The 16,350-nt window shown below is 38.5% G+C and overlaps 2 protein-coding genes across 3 annotated transcripts; one reads left to right on the top strand and one right to left on the bottom strand.

Annotated features, from left to right (window-relative positions):
• Window positions 1–348: 348 nt before the first annotated feature.
• On the top strand, window positions 349–5,376 carry LOC141828561 (uncharacterized). 2 transcript variants are annotated; one of them, XM_074716015.1, is made up of 3 exons: window positions 349–2,159; window positions 2,249–2,441; window positions 3,878–4,866. In XM_074716015.1, the coding sequence occupies exons 1-3, from the start codon at window positions 658–660 to the stop codon at window positions 3,899–3,901; spliced, it is 1,719 nt and encodes a 572-aa protein (XP_074572116.1). In that variant the 5' UTR covers window positions 349–657; the 3' UTR covers window positions 3,902–4,866. The 2 variants fall into 2 exon arrangements, with proteins under 2 accessions (XP_074572116.1, XP_074572115.1); XM_074716014.1 differs by lacking the exon at window positions 3,878–4,866 and adding an exon at window positions 4,880–5,376 and having other exon boundaries at window positions 352–2,159.
• Window positions 5,377–7,323: 1,947 nt separating this feature from the next.
• Window positions 7,324–8,467, bottom strand: LOC141825925 (uncharacterized). Its single transcript, XM_074713186.1, has 5 exons — window positions 8,090–8,467; window positions 7,806–8,000; window positions 7,652–7,717; window positions 7,491–7,556; window positions 7,324–7,413 (listed from the first exon to the last, which is right to left on the bottom strand). Exons 1-5 carry the CDS (start codon window positions 8,456–8,458, stop codon window positions 7,324–7,326), a joined length of 786 nt encoding a protein of 261 aa, XP_074569287.1. The 5' UTR covers window positions 8,459–8,467.
• Window positions 8,468–16,350: the final 7,883 nt, after the last annotated feature.

The raw sequence follows: 16,350 nt of genomic DNA, 5'->3' as shown, positions 1-16,350 counted from the left end.
TAGCGGCCTTATCCTTGTCCTCTTCTATAAATCGGTTACGTCGTAACCAACTCGACGGCCCCACGAGAACTGATTTTTTGGGTTGTCGAACTGTAGGGAGGAGACCGGATGAGGCAATTGGGAACGGCCTAATTGGGTTAAACCTTGCTGTAAATAAATATTATTGGGTATGATAGCTACAATTTAAAATTAAAATTAGACCGTGTCCATCTGGATCCAGAATCCAACCCAATCATTTGACTTGTCCACCTCCATCTTGATAAGAACACGTTAACAAATTATTATTTGATTGCTCACTAATTGCATGGCTTATCTTGCGCACATGGTCTTTATGGGTTTCGGATCTGGCAGTGCCGGACCCAAAATGCCACCGATATACCGATAGCTACCACGCTGGCCTTTCAAACCCCACCTGCTTAGCGGATGTTATTTTAGGCATAACCATGATCGATCCGGTAACTCCGATCCAGTTGCCGCTCGACGCCACCACCATCGTCACGACGCGCCACCGTGGCCGCCACCACCACTTCCTCTTTTTCTCGCCTCGACTCCGGCCATCTCCCAGCTCGGATCTTGAATCGAGCAACATCGGATGGTAAATCATGCCTAGATCGGACTGAAGAAGGAGGCGCGGCGGTGGTTCTTGCTCGGATCGACATGGAGCGGTTGCCGTCGGTGTCGCTGCGACGGGACCCTTCTGGGAGACTGCCGAGCACGGAAGCAGTGGCCATGAAGCCGTGGGTGTTGGCCTTTTGCATCATCCGCTTCGACCTGGAGCAGGGGCAGATGGTGGAGGAATGTTTTCCCCCGGATGCCCTCCCTCAAAACCAACTCCTCCTCGTCGCCTTCTCCTCCTTTCCTGATTCGATGTCTCATCACCACCTTAACCCTAACCCTAACCCCGCTCGCCGGACCTCTTCGTCGTCCATTCACGATTCCATCTTCTCCTTTCGCTTCCCCGGCGCAGCCGCCGGGGAGTTTATCTACGGGTACGTCTTTAACCGGAGGCGCCAAGACGAGCGGCTACGCCGAGGCGGCGAGCAGAAATCGGTTGTCATCCTCTCCGGTTGCCCTTATTCATCCCTCTTCCGGCCCCTGCTCCAGATCCTTGGCCCCCTGTGCTTCGACATCGGCCCCTCCGCCCTCGGACTCGTCGCCTCTCACGTTGCCGCCTGGCCGCCTCCCGTTCCCGGTACCCTCATGGACCTCCCTATTGGAAGCGCCGCTCTCCGGGTACATCTACCACCGAAGCCCAACGATCCGGCCGCCCCTTTCCCCCCTACCAACCCCTCCGTGCCCCACGGTCTCTTCCACGACGCTGACCTCTTCGGAAGCTTCCGCGGCCTCCTCCTCCACCTCTGGACTCTGTGGGAACTCATGCTCGCTGGAGAGCCCATCCTTGTTTTCGCCCCCACTCCGCCGCAGTGCTCTGAGGCTGTCGCCGCCCTAGTAAGCCTGGTTGCCCCGCTTCCTTTTGCGGTTGACTTTCGGCCTTACTTCACCATCCATGATCCTGACTTCGCCCGGCTCAATTCTCTCGGCGAAGGAGAGGCGTTCCCACCAATGGTCCTTGGAATTACCAACCTCTTCTTCCTAAAGACCCTTCGTAACATTCCTCATGTCGTCTCTGTGGGAAGCACCGGCGCTAATACCACACGGAATCTTTCTGCTGGAGGCCGTTTTGCTTCAACCGGGGGCCTCGGGAACAACTTTGGGCCGGGAAAGCTCAACCTTGACCAGCTCTCCCTGAAGAAGTTTTCCCCTTCTGGCTTCCTGAATGCGATGAAGCTGAGAAGAGAAGGTCCACTATGCCTGATGACGGAGCACAAGGAAGCTGTTTGGAGCCCCCACGCAGCAACAACGAAGCCAGACACTGCAGTTCTTAATAGGCTGATCGACTCTCCAAGGGTTGAGGAGTCTATGTCAGTGGCAAATAATGAGATATTGCGGCGTCATTTTCTAGAGCTCACGACAAACTTCCTTGCTCCTTTCGGTCCTTATTTGAGGGCAACCACCCCTTTAGAAGGAGCTTCTCCTTTTATGGAGCCGCCACCTTTGCCTCCGTTTGATGCTCATGAATTTCTCAATGGGTTGGCCACTCGAGGGCCGGGGAAGTTCTTGTCAAAAAGGATGAGGTCGAATTGGCTGGAGCTGTACAGGTGACAATGCTGATTGTTGATGGGCTTCATCACACTTTAACATGCTAGTAATGATTTTTGTCTTGTTTCTGATTGTTTTTCTTCATCAGACGGTTTTTGGAAGGGAAAAATTTTATGCCCTGGTTCCAAAAGAGGCGGGCAGTTGCAGAACAAGAACAGCACAGGTTATGGAGGCAGGCTCGGTTGAACACTGACATAAATAAGCTTATATCTACTATGTCCGAAGTCGAGATTGTTGATTCTTTCAATGCTATTGAGAGACATTTGATCGCTGAGATACAGGTATCTTCTTCTATCTGATAGATAAACTGTTGTAAAAAATTAAAACTGTTGTTTTTGATATGTCCACCAATTAAAATTAAGAAACAAATATCTCATGAATTTCATATTACAATAACACAACTGGTATTTTATTTAAACATTTTTTTGTGGTATTAACTCTCATCCTTCTTTGTCTTATAATTAAAATGAAAATTTATCTGCATCCTTTTGTTTTATTGCCATCTAACCTTTCATCATTTTCTATTTGCATGTCTTGCAAAATAATTTCTACTTGTATGTATGATATTACTTTTTGTGCAGTACAAAATGTATTTCATTATATCTGTCCATAATTTAACAGCAATGGGATTTTTTTCATAATATCTGAGGAATTGTTTTACGCACTTTGTTTACCTTGCAATGCCATTCACCTCTGGTGGATCTTCCTTTATGTCTTCCATATTACTTTCCTCACAGAGATATAACTATCCAATTTCCTACATAAATATCTCGTAAGTGTTATAATGCTCTTCTAGAAACTTGCTTATACAAAATCAGATCCAATTGGAGTTTGAAGTGTGAGGATATGACGGAGATCAGTTACAGTGGGTTTAATTCCTTTAGTTCAAGGTTGTAAAAGTTGTATGCAAGTGGTATGCTGTGATAGCACATAGTGGATATATGCTATGTTGATATACAGATTTTCTTTGTTTACAAATTATTTAAAATTGGTTACATTCAAAGTATTCTAGTGGCGGAAAACAGGAAAATTAATAAATTGAGTGCATTGGGTTTTTCTTCACTTAAATTTGGTAGTATATGGACTTAATAATGAGATCTGAATGCTAAGAATATTACTGGCACTATGTCCTTACATAATAAGGGTAGATCTGGTGACCATTAAGTTTCTAGCACTCAAAACCTAATGAGATTTTCTATCTATCCCGTGTTTGTCTACAGCAAAAAGTACCTATGAGCTCAATTGGTGGTTGGGGAAAATCATTATTATTGTGCTTTATTGGAAGGAATCAACGTGATCTTTAGATCCTTAAGTAAGGTTAGGTGACGCTTGAGCACCTGTATCATGATACGTCTCAATTAAGTGTTCTATGTAGGTGCTGGTCATTAGAGTATGAAATTCATGTTTTAAATCCTAGCCTTTAGGATGTTGGTGCTAAAGTTTAGTTTCTTTATTCTAATACCTCTTTCTTAAGAATGAATATATAGATCAGAGAAGCTTTTTTTAATGTTATGTTGGTTGTATGTTAGCCTTTGCCAATAAAAAATCCTTATATAGTTAATTGCTTTATTTCTTACATAGATTCTAGTATCGGTCTAGGGAAAATATATAATTCAGTTTATGCTGCTGCTCGAACTGTTCAAAATCACTTCAATTTTAAGTGTAATTGACTTTGTATGGTTTATGATTGCTCCCTCATCACCTTCAACCCTAACAGAGGTGTCACCCTGTTGGAACATAGAAGGTGCTATTGCCTCTTACAACCCCTGATCAAGATAAACTTTGAAGCTAGACCTCTTTGTTCGTGGGCTCGGAATCCATGTAGCACATGAAACAAAGGTCATGACTCCTCACAACTATCAGCCCTCTATTAACTCATAAATTTTTATCTTTGGGAGTTTTAATGGCTCCCATATGATCATGGTGGAACCAGGAAGAATTTGAGGACTTGTCTTATTCATATTATTCATCTTAAATATTTTAAGCGTTAGCACCCTATGATTGAACTTTCAGCTTCTGTGTACTGGTTATCTTGGCAATGACTGTTCTCTAATAAAATGAATGAAGGAAAGAAGAGGCTATTCTTCTATTTTCATTTTCTCCTAGTTCAGGCTTAATTTATTACCTGACAAACAAATTAGAGTTGAAGGTCATTATTTCTTAGTTTCCAAAATAATGGCCTTATCATTGTTGGTTTTGCCATTTAAGCGACTTATATCCATTTTTCTTGATTTTGCCTCTTTTTTGACTTCTTTTACAATTAGTTGTTATTGGTCTTCAGCAATAACATTAATTTATCCTAAACTAACAAAGTTTGTTCTCTTGAGGACTCTTTGCCCATTTTCATGATTTCCTCTGAGAGGATGGATTGGCATCCAGTCCCTTCAACATTATAATAAACTTATTACGTTTTCACTGATTAATTTACCATAGGCATTCGCTTCTGCTCTGTTTGCATGACGTTGACAGTATAGCTGTTAAAAAGGTGTTCTGCTCAACCAGATATTTGTTGGTTGGATCTTTGACATTCCATCTGTTCGATTTTCTATAGTTGCTTGGGAGTATAATTAACTTGTTGCTTCTTTCATCTCCGAGCACAAATGCAAACATCAAATTAATATGTATAATCTAGAACCTTAATCACTCAACAGTAGCACTGCTCATATGCTTCGCTGAAGCATGGTCCTGCGGTTAATATCTTTTGCATGTTCCTATGCAGCAACAGGGATCGGCTACTGAAAACTCTCCAACAACATGCGAGAAGCTGAAAGGAGATCTTCAAGTTGTATTTAATATGCTTCCAAAAGACATGCAACAGCTCATGCTTTCGAATCCTAAAAGGGCTGCTCTCCTTAAAGCCAGCACAGAGCCAGTGAAGACTCCTAAGCATTCTGCTATGCGGTGGATCGGTAGCTGAGGTGAAGGTGTCATTCCTGGTGAATCTGAATGATCCAATTGCAATCTTGAACAAGCTTGACCCTTTGTTATGTTCATGGAGGAACTAGATGTCAAAGGGTAAAAGGTTCAAAAATGAAAGTGCAGAAGAGAAAACAGTGAGGCAAGTGAGGAGAAAGAATCAGGAGCAGCCCAAAAGTTTCCACATCACTTGAGCTGAGTCTTCTCTGTACGATTATAATGAATATGTAATTCCATTCTTTCGATCAATTTATTGGAGCAACAGCTACACGAAAATGAATCACTCATGATTAGGATTTATTTCTTCTTTGATTGAACTGCTTGGATCCTCTTCTTTTTGTATTATCCTACTCACTTGGGGGGTCCAATGAGATTGCCTAACTGTAGCATGCCTCGATTATTTGTCTTGTTGCGCTTGTAATGATCCTTCTTGTTACCCATTAAGTGTATGTTAAATATGCTTCTTTTTACCTATTGCAGTTAGAACAATGATCCCATACTCTCTTAGTACTCATCAATTTTTTAGCATTATCGAATGATAAAATTTATTTATTTTTTACACTATTAAATTATGGAAATAAGCAAAAATGCGCATCTTATTTTTTGAAATCATTAGCATGATGTCCTATTTTGATTTGATGATGTCCTATTTTGATTTTTTTTATCAAAAAAGGATGTTTCATCCTTATGTATAAATATCCAACTATCATTTATTATACTATTCTCATTATTATTTCTTTTTTATATTTTTCGTTTAAATCTTGAATTGGGAGTGTGTTATAGTAATGAAATCGTAATTGATATACAGTTGTAATAGTTACGATTTCATAATTGTTACAATTGAGCTATCAAACAGTTGTAGTAGTTATAGTTTTGTAACTGTTACATAGTTGTAATAGTTATGAAATTGTAACTATTACAATTGTAAATGTTAAGGAAATTTTGAGATGACATAATTTTTATCTCGGTTGAATCACAAGATACATAATATATTAAATCAAAGTTCGTTAAGAAATTTATATTTATTACGTGTAATTCATAACGATCCAATTTTAAATAAAAAAATATTGTTTAAAGGCTTTTTTAAGGCTCCGAAGAATTATAATCCTCTTTATTTAAGGTTATTTTTTATGTTATAACAATTACAATTTATAGTAACTACAACGATTATAGTAACAGTTATGAAATCGTAACTGCCATAATTACATCTGTTGTAACAATTACAATACTATAGTTGTAATATGTATAGCATCTACGGTTTCATAGCTGCTACATATGTGGTAGTAACTACGATATCGTAACTGCTATAACATGTCAGACTGATTGAGGATTTAATATAAATGAAATAATAATGAGAACAATATTGAGGATAGTTGTGTCATTTTATATGGGATAGTCACCTTTGATTAAAAAAAAATTAAAATGGGCGTCCTTTTCACAATTTGAAAAACAAAAAAAAAAAGCCTTTTTGATTGTTTTTCCAACAAAACCCTAAAACAAATTTATTCAAAAATTCTTTAGTTCTCCTTAGACTTTATAAAAGTTTGTACAAATGCCTTTTTGAACGAGGCTGATAATTTTTCTGTAAATTAATGAAAAATAAAGAACAAAACAAACAGAACAAACAAACGTTTTTCTTTACAACTCATTTTATCTGCATGAAATTTAACGCGATCACGAAATGACATGCATCATTTTGCGTGTGTTAAATATTACCATTACTTCTCTTCATTCCAAATCATTTGCCATTAAGCTCTAAATTAGGTTCTTAGGCCTTTCAATTCCTTTACTGCTCCTATTATTCATCTGCAGCAATCCAGAATGATTAAGGTTCACAACCACACATGCTGTGCTATTCCTGTTTTTCTAGTGCCAAGCTAATGAATCTTCCACTCTTCTGTTCCTCTGTGCCAAGGTTTCAATTTCTATTTTAATAATTGTTTACTAATCCTCAAGAATTGTCATTTAATTCATGAAAAAGATCAGTTGACTTTGCATCCGTAATCGTTCATCCATGCATTAACTTCAGATGAGTTGACTTTATATGATTGAGATATATGTTTACTTCTTTCAGCAGAGATGCCCATGGGATTGATATATACCTGTATCGATATTTTTATCAATAGTACAAACTTAACATGAAAGACACTCAGTGTTGAAATGAGATTATATATATATATATATATAAATCAAACAATTTTGAAGATTGAAAAAAAAAAAACTCTAAATTGCCATTTGTTCTGAATGTCACAGTTGAGAGATGTTCAAGTCAATGCCAAGGTTCATGCCATTGTATGCAATGGGAGCATACATCCACAAGTCATCAGAGCTCAACAGCTGCACAAGTTAAATTATAACTTCTTCAGATACTGAAAATAAATTAGAGCAGAATTAGTAATGTAATTAAGTATAACCTTAATTTGGAGCTGCAAGAACTTGACATACTGAACTGCTTCTTCAAGCATTGTGCTAATGTCTACCTGTTACAGTCAATAATCTGTTAGCTCTTTTGTTTATTAACCTAGCTGAGCTTGAGGTTGAGGAAGAGGAATTAGCAGAATTCTGAGATGCTTACTTTTGTCCCATTTGGAACCAAGTTTTGCAGGGTTTTCAGCCTCTCATTGATCCTTTCTCTCCTCTTCTGTATTTTGGAAATGAACTTGAAGAATGAACAAAAGGCAAAGATAAATCTATAACCTTTTTTCTTGTAACTAAATTTTAAAAATTACCCTTGCGTACAGGCTTTGGGGATCAGTTGCTGCTCCTCTACCAGCTCTTTTCTTTCCATTCGTTGCTCCTTTCTGCTCGTTGGAGTCATCCTCCGAGCTGTAGCAACTGGAATTCTGTGAATTTGTGTCCTCATGCACAGCGCCGTCACTCTTCTCGATCCTCTTGGACAGTGAATTCTTCCCTTTCTTGGAAACCTAAGAAACAACATTTTTTAATCATACACAATCTAATCTGTATATTACCGCGATGCTTCACAATTGAAACAAGGAGTGGAAATGCTCACGGTGGCCGACTCCTTCGCCTTCTTCTTAGGAACTTCGAACATCGTCGTATCTGCATGATCCTCACCATTCAACTTTCTCTTCATGGTTGGTGAAAGTGGAGGCAGAGGCTCCGCCGCCATTTCCGAGCTCACATTGGTTTTGCTCAAGTAGTTATCTCCTACATAATTGGCATCTACATGAGGAAGAACACTAGCAGAGCTGGTGGCGGCGCAGCTGCCTTGAGTCGGACCAAAAAGATCACAGTAAGAACTGTGATCAGACCAAAACATCTCCTGAGAACCGAACAATTGCGCCATGACTTGGGATTCCTCTCCCACCATTGCAGCATCAAATGAGCTCCAGCTCGAGCCCAATCCCTGAAAATCCATGTTCGCAATGAAGACTTTAATTTGAGGTGGAGGAGAAATAATAATGTTGGTGTTGCAACCTTATTCAGGGAGAATTTATATACAGTAGCCAAAACATTGACTCTTTCATTTCACCACCATGTACATGCTCATCGAGTTTTTATTCAGACAATGACAATACAGCTAAGGAAGCTCCAATTATGCATTATAAAATCAAAGGAGGCAGGATTTGCTGCCGGGGAATATTTATAAATGGGAAGTTATATATGATCTTGCTAAAAAAAAAAGGGAATTCAAATGATTGAATGATGACGAAGTGATGGTTAATATCGGGCAATGGAGGATGGAAAGGACGTGGGAAGAGGATGAAGTCGTTAAGGCGAATTGATGCTTAGAAAACTGATAAAGAAATATTGCAGAAGATCGAAGTCGGCAAGTCATGGCGAGAGCTCAAGAACTGTTGCTGTTTTATGCCCGACAAGGAGGACGCACAGTGGCCCACTGTTTCTTGTTTGTTCTTGAGTTCTTAACCTCACGACCAAACTGAGATTCTTTCAGACTCAACGTCGAGTTGGAAGACAGTATCAAACCGAACCCCAAGAACCTCATTAACTCACGTTTATCTGTAAAACCAACACGTAAAACAATTTGTTGCATAAAAAACCTCATTACTTTATGCGGTCGTAAGAAATTTTTCAATGAGTTATAAAATTTTGCCAGCTCGATCGTTGGACGACAAAGTCGACGACTGCAACAAATTAATTCCATAAAAATTAAAGTATACGCACAACAACATGCCCTAAATTTAACTTCTGATCATAATATCATATTAATTTATCGTAATTATATTCCAAGTGAAGGCAAAGATGAGTGGCTCTTGGAAGAGGGCTAAGAGTCGATGTAGTAGTAGTTAATATTGTGCTAGCTAGAGCTGTTGCTTAGTTGGATATATATCATCTTATCTATGGACTCTTTAGTGATCCACAATCTCTAGCTATATCTAATTTCTGAGATTAATCCTTTTCTTTAATGATCGAATTACTTAAAGTCTTTTAATGACAGTTGTAGTCAGTCTCATTTAGGCAACAAAAATCATAAAGCGTGCGGGTTTATTGCATTAAAATCGAATAAAATGGCAGAAGACATGGTTCATACAAATATCTTATCGATTCGCATGTTCCATCAGTGATTAATCAAGTTCAGCTTGAGTAATAATTGAGTATATTATTTGGTAAAGAAAATTATATAAGGCTGTTGCAGGTAGAGACTCTGTAGGCGGACGCCCTCATAAGAATCCATATATATGGGCCTCGTACTAGTAGAATGCACTGAACCTGGTTCGAGGAACAGTCAGATGTGAACTGGCCTGCCACGGATAGGGATAGGGAAGGGATAGGGGGATAAAGATAATAATTTTCTCTGAATATGAAGATTTTTAGATATAGATATGCCATATTCGAGATTAAGTAAATAAATAAATATTTATATATATATCTTCTAATTAAAAAATAAAAAAATAAATATGATGTTCTCTTTATTATTTTTCGATTTCATCTCTTATAGTCTATAAATATTTATTTTATTTTTATTAAATTTTATTTTTTTATATAATATTAATTCTAATATATTTTTATTGTATGATGATAATTAAATGAAATAAAAAAATTATTAATATAGAGGATATTTAATTATATATGATGAATGTAGAGATGAGGATAGATATTCATCCTCCTATTAATAACGAGGATGAAAATTAAATACTCGGTAAAGATGAGAATGAAAATGAGGATGAAGATGAGGATAAAGAATATAGATTCTAAATAGAGATGAATATAATAAATAAAGATAAAGATGAGGACATGAAAATAATATAGATTTTAAATGAAGATGAAAATGAGATCAAATGATATAGATTATATTCTTATTAAATCCGATTCATTATCCATCCTAATTAGAGAGAGTTATATTGTCATTTCACTTCTTGGGAAAAAAACTGACTAGTTGTGATGTGCGCCACGATCTGGCCTCACCGGTGTCTTGTCGCTTCCGCATGAGCTCGCCAGCCTTAATGCGCATGATGATAAATTTCAATCAGTCTCATGGACTCAATCTTTGGAGATTATTCAACCGATTGGTCATATGGAAGTTTCCCACCGACCACCAGGCTAAATCGGGAAGCACATACGACAGCCAAATCCAGATGCCCAGCATCCTTTGATTGCGTTCCTCATTTGAAAAAAATTCTATAAATATGTCATAGTTGAGAATCAAATCGTGGGTCTTTAAAATCGCAATTTGAATGTCCTATCATTATACAGTTACCGACGGATTGGATGTAATTGTGCGATGAAATCGCGGCGGCAGTGGGCGTGGGTCAGATGATAAATATATATATATATATATATAGAGAGTTTGCGCGAGGTCAAACGGTTAGAGAGAAAATATTGTGCTTTGGGCTGTAATCGATTTTGTAAAAAAAATATATCTATATTCATTCAATATATATATATAATTAATTAAATAAATAAATTTAAATAATTTATTAAATTAAATAAATAATCTTAAACATATATATTTAATTTATTAATATTCATGAATCATATTTATCAATAAAATTTTAATCAATATTTAAATATATAAAATTTTTTAAAATGGATAAATAAATTTATATTATCAAATTTATTTAATAATAAACTAAATAAATTTAAAATATAAAAATTTCAAACAATCAAATAACTTTAAATTGAGAAATCAATAACATCTAAATCCACTAAATTCAAGTCAAACTCAATAAACTCATCATAAAAAATAAAATAAAATTAAACTTGAATAATCATTTCAATAACTTAATTCATTTTAGATTTAACTTGACAAGTTTACTGTCCTAATTGTGCTTATGAGATTATAACTTAATTTTAAAATTTCCTTATTTTGTTGTTGGTTCAGGTTCGTTATGGATCTTTGGCTTCGATCCAAAGTATGGTTAGAGGAACAAGTAAAATTAATATTCTAATAAAACACATTAATTACAATAATTTACAGATTTTTCTGAACGCAATTTGATTCAATCCAATTATAATTCAGAAATAAAATCCAAAAATTAATTGAATATGCCTTCGAATTAATTCAAAAATAAAACGGAATTAACCAATAAGAAAAGACAAAAAAGGATTAAGTTCTTGAATTGAATAACCCAGTCAGAATTTTTAGTTAATAAATTTCCTTAAAATTCTCAGTCAAAGAAAAGTTCCTTATAAATTAGATCGCAACAGACATTTAAAAAAAAAAAAAAAACCTTTCCTCCTTGTTTTGACCTCGTTCTCATTAAATCTATAAATAGACCTTGAGTCCATCTAATTGTTTACATACAGACCTTGAGTCCATCTAATTGTTTACGCCGCTGCCTTCGCCGTTTACGCCGCTGCCTTCGCCGCTTGGGTTGGAAGTGTTGGTCTTCGATTTTGGAAGAGAGGAAGAAGAAGACGGAGATATCCATGGACCTGGAGAAGCCCGCCGTGGACGTGAGTGCTCACGTCGGTAGACTCGTTTCGTACTGTGTGTTTTACTTTTACAATAGATCGTCGTAATTAATTAAATGCTCGTCGGAACTTGTATGCTCTGCAGGCTAAATTATGGATGGGCAACAGAGCGCTGCTCGTGGAAGAGCAGCGGCAACTGGAAGCTCAGCTACAGATGGTGAATGAAGAGAACCAAATGCTGCAGTCGTTATTGAGCGACCGTGCCGCTGAGAACTACCGCCTCCGAAGCGAAATCGCCTTTCTTGAAAATCAGCCTGAAAGAAATCAAGAAGACAACCTACAACTTGCGATCGCTGAGTCATCCAACTCCTCCAGCTTCCGTGCAGACGAGGGTGCAGTACTGCCGACATCCGGGTCCAAAAAAGGCAAAGAAAAGATTGAAAATTGTCCGGAGAACAACATGGACAACAAGAACAAAAAGCTCAAGCCGTTTCCTAACAATTCCGACGAGAACCCGCAAGAAGCAGCCAAGATTAAAAAAGCTCGCTTCTCCGTGCGAATCAAATGTGAAGCAGACAAGGTAACATCATGTCGACAAGTTTGATTATGATTCTAATTTAATGGGGTTAATCATGTGTGTAGAATCAAGATGGCTGCCAATGGAGAAAGTATGGGCAGAAGACGTCTAAAGGAAACCCGAAGCCCCGTGCTTATTACCGCTGCTCGATGGTCAAAGAATGCCCTGTTCGAAAGCAGGTAGTGTTTTTAGTTGATCAGATGATGATCTATGTCTTTGACTTCTCCCATTGATTGTTCACTGGATTCGATTCATAATGAATTTATAGGTGCAAAGGTGCGCGGAGGATAAGTCGGTTTTGGTCGTCACGTACGAAGGCGCTCACAACCACCCGCTGCCACCGGCGGCTTTAGCGATGGCGAAAGTCACCTCCGACGCTTTGGCGATGCTGTCGTTGGGCTCCATGCAAAGCGACAGCATGTTTATGAACCCGTCGCTCCCCTTCCCCTACGGCAACGTCAGCCTCTCCTCCTCGACGCGGTTCCCCACCATGATGCTCGACCTCACAAAAGACCCCAACAACCGGGGCTTTCCCTCCGGCCAGTTCCCGCCGCCGACATCTTCCGTCGGCGGCGGCGCTTCCCAAGTGGCGGCCGCGCAACCCAATGCCCAAACGTCCCTGCAACCGAGCAGCGCTAATGGCCTGCCGCCTTCTGTGTTGAACACGTTGAGCAAGAACGTGATGGTCAATCCCGACTTCATGGCTGCAATTCATGCGGCCATCGCTGCAGCCATCAACAGCGGCGCAGGGCCAAGTAATCAGCAACCGGCAAACGATAGCAGTTCGACAAGCTCGGATTAATTTACCCCTATGCAGGTAGTGAGATTTTGTTCATTCTCTGTTTTTACATTTCTGTAAACTTGAAATTAGATGAATTTTCCTTAGAAACAAATTCGATGGATATCCATCTTTCATTATGCGGACTTTTTAACGGTAGTCTTTGAAGGGTTAGGTAATTAGAATAAAAATCCAATCGTTCTGTTAAAAATGTATTTCTTTTCGGACTTATAAATCATTTTCATCGTCAAACAAGTATCAATATCAATTTTGAAATTGCTTATAATAGGTTCAAAGTGTTCAAACTCGCAACTCAAGACTGAGACAATCTTTGTGATAAAGCCACCAACTACTATTATTTCAGTCGTAGACTTTTCTATTTTAGCTAAGTTTTGAATAAAATGGATATCCATCTTTCGTTATGCATCCAGCGTTCTATTATGTATCCATAAAAGATTTTATAATTAGCCTTCGGTGCAAAAGATACCGATTAGAGGTGATAGATCATCACTTGGATAAAGATAAAAGTAAAGACAATCAGGAAGCTAGGGAAGGGAACCTTAATTGTTTAAGGGCACTTGTCAAGAATGCAAAAGGGCAAACAAAACTCCAGACCTTTACTGTCACAAAAATTTAGAATATAAAAATTAGGGTTTTGCTTCGTGTTGAATCCCTCGCTCGACCTCCTTTTAAAGGCTTAATCTGCGCTCTTCTCACCGGTGGATGCAGGTGCGAGAAGAAATCACGGTGGCCCTTCATTCTGGTAGGATCGGGCGAACGTAGGAGGCCTGGTCTTCTCGCGTGCGGCGGGAGGGATGCATGCGACCGAGTGAGCGTGAACCGGAGGAGGAATTAAACCGGACCAAAAAAGAGAACCCAAATTGATTTGAACCGATTTAGGGTTTACTGTAGCAAATTGGATTCAATCAGTGATACTACTGTTGGGATGTGCAATGTACCACTACAATAAATATGACTTTCCGCAGCGCGCAAAAAGTGTAGCGCACATTGCATACTGCAAATACACCCTACACATATTTACACGTTTCGAAAACGTGCACAGCGAAAATAAATAAATAATTAAAACTAATTATTACAACACCCATATGCAAATATAGAAAATAACAGAGTACAATGCATAACAAGAAATTAAAATTTTACAGAATAATAAATTATTCAACGCCTACGTACTTTATTGATGACGTTGAGTGAAGTTGGCATCAATCGAACGGTACTTGTTGAAGTCTTGCCTCTACTGGTGATCCATGCTAAGCTCTCTTCTGGACTACTTTCAAAATCATGAGTCGCGTCATTGTCTTTGGTATTAGCTGATGATCGATAACGATCGATTTAAGAGACAAAATCTTATTCTGAAAAATACGCAACAACATTTGTCGCGATCATTTTTGGAGTTTTTTAACTATCACTGAAAATCATATTTTTGGTATAGTTATCGGTAGTCAACCTTTGACCGTTGATAAAGGCAAATGGTCAAAAATCCTTTCCAATAACGATGGAATAATTCTCCGGAAGCTTTATAAGCTTCTGAGAAGATTATAATGTTATGTTTAAGAGGTATTCTAAGACAATCGTCTTATGGTTGTATTGTTAAATTATTTAATAATAAATAAAATTCACTTTTTAAGTGTATAATTTCTTACGTTTGATTGGATCTTAAACTTAATTACTGAATGTCTATAATACGATTGATAGCACGAGAGAATTTGTGATTAGATCACAACTTGTGAGCATTTCTACATGTGTAGAATGTATTGAAATTATCCCTAATCGATGAATTGACGATTTTGGACGTCATCGATTCTGTTAAGACTAGCACGTTTAAACTCTTTAGTTTGACAAGCAGCTGATCTCACTAGCTGGAGACATTTGATGTTGAGAGTTAAACGTGAATGCTGGTTAAAGATAATCAGTTCATTGGAGTGATTTGTCTTGAGACTTCATATGATTTTTATACATAAGTCAATAAAGATCTAAATGCAACTTAAGTAGGAGTTTCCTTGGACTTGCGGTATTCAAATCACCTTGGTCATGGAGGCTTATACTTTGATATCTTAAGCAGACATCTCTGATGAGGTGTGTACCCGAAATGATGGGGTATAAGTCAAAGTGTCCGAAGGTGTTTGAATAGCCTACAGAAGATTCACCACTCTCTGTAAAGAGAGACGTATACCCTACAGCCGCTTGTTGGGATTGTTACTAAAAGTCTTTGGCCAAAGCAGCACATGTCAAGTGTATGACACTGTTGGACACATGTACAAGTAACTCGAATCTACATGACAAGAACGGAGCTTAGGCAAGGTGTGACGTAGTCAGCCTAATGGGGATTAACACAGACAGACCATGTTTTGAACCAAGTAGGTATAAGACGGTGAAAGGAATGAAACACGTTTATTAAAGCTGCTGAAATTAAAGGTTTAGAAATCTGTTGGGATCGACCCGGTGCGTTGCGCGTTTTTCAAGCATATCATAATACACAGCGGAAGCAAAACAAGTAATAAACTAACTTATTACAACACACACACCGCACGCATGCAAGATACAACAGGTTGCACAGATTATAGCAATTTAAAATTTAAAGAATAACTTTTATTCTAGGTATACCTGCTGTATGACTTTCAGCGGAAAGGGCATGAAACGTTGAGTTGTCTCTATCGGTGATCCACGCCAAGTTTGTCAGGACGGCTTCTCAAGCTCGAGTCGTGTTGCTGGTTACGGTACTAGCCGTGAATCAGCAACGGTCGATACAGAAGAATACCCTAAAATCGAAAACGCGCAACAACACACGTTGCTTTCGTTTCCGGGGTTTTCTAACGATCGCCGGTAAACTGGTTTTACGGTGATCTTCAAAGGCAAGTGGAAACACTCCTTGGCAGTAAGCAGCTATCAAGTGGAAGCAAGCAAAACTTCCGGCACAGCAAGCAGCAGGACCTCCTTTACACCGTGAGCAATCAAGCCGAAGTAGCACTCAAGCTCTAGCAGCAGGAGAACAGGTTCTGGTGGCAACACTTCGGGAACCAGCAAAGTGAAGTTTTCAAAAGCAGGAAGACAAGAAGAAATA

Source organism: Curcuma longa, chromosome 4, assembly GCF_044706935.1.
Source record: "Curcuma longa cultivar G26 ecotype Majalengka, Jawa Barat chromosome 4, ITB_CL_G26_1.1, whole genome shotgun sequence".
NCBI classification, from domain to species: domain Eukaryota; kingdom Viridiplantae; phylum Streptophyta; class Magnoliopsida; order Zingiberales; family Zingiberaceae; genus Curcuma; species Curcuma longa.
Note: the sequence above shows the minus strand (reverse complement) of the source record. Positions and strands in the feature narration are given on the sequence as shown.

Excerpts from the sequence above, each read along its gene's own strand:
- LOC141825925 (XM_074713186.1), bottom strand. The coding sequence starts at position 8,458 with ATGGATTTTCAGGGATTGGGCTCGAGCTGGAGCTCATTTGATGCTGCA. Across the intron at positions 8,001-8,089 it reads AGGCGAAGGAGTCGGCCACC|GTTTCCAAGAAAGGGAAGAA; the intron begins GTGAGCATTTCC and ends GTTGTTTCTTAG. Across the intron at positions 7,414-7,490 it reads TCTTGCAGCTCCAAATTAAG|CTGTTGAGCTCTGATGACTT; the intron begins GTTATACTTAAT and ends TAACTTGTGCAG.
- LOC141828561 (XM_074716014.1), top strand. The coding sequence starts at position 658 with ATGGAGCGGTTGCCGTCGGTGTCGCTGCGACGGGACCCTTCTGGGAGA. Across the intron at positions 2,160-2,248 it reads AATTGGCTGGAGCTGTACAG|ACGGTTTTTGGAAGGGAAAA; the intron begins GTGACAATGCTG and ends TTTCTTCATCAG. Across the intron at positions 2,442-4,879 it reads ATTTGATCGCTGAGATACAG|CAACAGGGATCGGCTACTGA; the intron begins GTATCTTCTTCT and ends GTTCCTATGCAG.